Source organism: Salvelinus alpinus, chromosome 21 (genome assembly GCF_045679555.1).
Source record: "Salvelinus alpinus chromosome 21, SLU_Salpinus.1, whole genome shotgun sequence".
Taxonomy (NCBI): Eukaryota; Metazoa; Chordata; class Actinopteri; order Salmoniformes; family Salmonidae; genus Salvelinus; species Salvelinus alpinus.
In genome coordinates, this window is record NC_092106.1 from 16,015,622 (window position 1) to 16,017,388 (window position 1,767).

The 1,767-nt window shown below is 47.2% G+C and overlaps 1 protein-coding gene across 1 annotated transcript; it reads right to left on the minus strand.

The window, feature by feature from the left end:
- Positions 1–233: 233 nt before the first annotated feature.
- Positions 234–1,196, minus strand: LOC139547498 (P2Y purinoceptor 3-like). Its single transcript, XM_071356371.1, has one exon. It carries the CDS (start codon positions 1,194–1,196, stop codon positions 234–236), a length of 963 nt encoding a protein of 320 aa, XP_071212472.1.
- Between the last annotated feature and the right edge of the window lie 571 nt (positions 1,197–1,767).

Below are 1,767 nucleotides of genomic sequence, written 5' to 3' on the forward strand. Positions count from 1 at the left end.
CTTGTCACTTTGACTGAGTGGCAGAGTATAGTTCAGTAGAGGCTAAGATGGACCCATCTCTATGTAGCAGGGCTGCCTGAACAAATGGGTAATTCTGTGCCAAAAGACATAGAACAAAATGGGCCATTCACCTACTAAAATCACATAAAAATTCTGACTTGCAGAGAGAAAAAAAAAAAGAGAATCAGTCACTGATTTCTGGCAGTACCAGACACGGTGAGTACTATATCTGGCTATACTGTGCACACCGCGGGATGGACCATCTTACTCCTAAATAACTGGGCCCAGAGCTTCTTCCGTTGCCTGTCCGAACCCAGGAAGTACAGCAGTGGGTTTGCGCAGCTGTTGAAGCTGACCAGGGGTTTCCATATCTTATAGCCGATCATCACCAAGTTGATGACTCTACAGTCACTGGATACATAGACGCGTATGAACAGGTACACTATCCGCGCAATGTGATAAGGCACAAAACACAGCACGAACATCAAGCACCCCGCCAGAATGGTGCGTATGGACTTGTTGAGATTCTCTGTCCCTACCTGTGAGTTGTCCCTTCCAGCCCGGTAGAGCACTCTCATCATTGAGCAGTAACAGATTATAATAATCATAAAAGGTACCAGAAATCCAACCACATCCAGAAACATGTCGTAAGGAAAGTAAGTATACAACTGGCCAGGGTTGGTCATTTCATAGCACACCGTCATGTTGTTGATGAACCCGGTGTGGGCAAACACAAGGGTTGGTGATATCTCCAGCATCACCAGGACCCAAACCGAGCCAGACGTCAAAACAGCCAGGTTTTTGGTCCTGAACCGGAGTGCAGTAATCGGGTAGCACACACCGAGGAAACGGTGCACGCTGATGCACATGAGGAACATCATGCTGCAGTGGAGGTTCGTACAGAAGAAGAATCTGACGACTTTGCAGATTATGTCACCGAAGGGCCATACGTCATCCATGGCATAGCTGACAATGAGCAGCGGCAAGGACAGCACATACAGCAGGTCAGCCACGGCCAGGTTGGTCAGGTAGATGACAGAGCAGCTCCAGGTCCGGGTACGGAAGCACACCACCCACAGCAGTGCTCCATTCAGGGTCAGACCCAGAACAAACACCAGGCTGTAGGTCAGAGGGAGCAGGATCCTTTTATACGAGTCCGAGATCGGACACAAGGTGAAGTTATTGTTCCCATTCATATTGTCACAGCCACATAGGTCACCTGGATGTCTTTGGAAGTTAACTCATCTCTTGTCTCCTCCCTCAGGTCTCCATTGGAGAGCCTCTTTCACCTGGGCGCATCTTCCGTGTGTCTAAAGATGCGTTTTTGAAAAGCTTTACAATTGTTTGTTTGAGTTTACCCAAGCTTGCCTTCAGTGATATCCAGCATGAGCTCTCATGCCACACTGCGTAAAGACTGATACATCCAGAGATGTACCCGGCTTTAAAATGACTGAATGCTTGTATCACTGTTTGTTAAAGCCTTGTGTCTCTTTACCCAAGCTTTAGCCTGTGTGCCATTACTAAGGCATCAACGTCTCCTCGACTAATGGGCAAATAAAGGACGCGCTCCATGAATCGATTATTACCAGGGCTACATAAACCTTGCACAGCAGAGTCCGTGGGTTACCAGAGGGTATATGTGTAGATCTCTACTATTTTCTTGTACTTCCAGTGACAGTGTAGATGTAGCTTTGTAGACAAATGTCACACATACACACACACACTTTTTTCTATTAACCCCATCAGTTCCCGAGACCCCAACAAAAA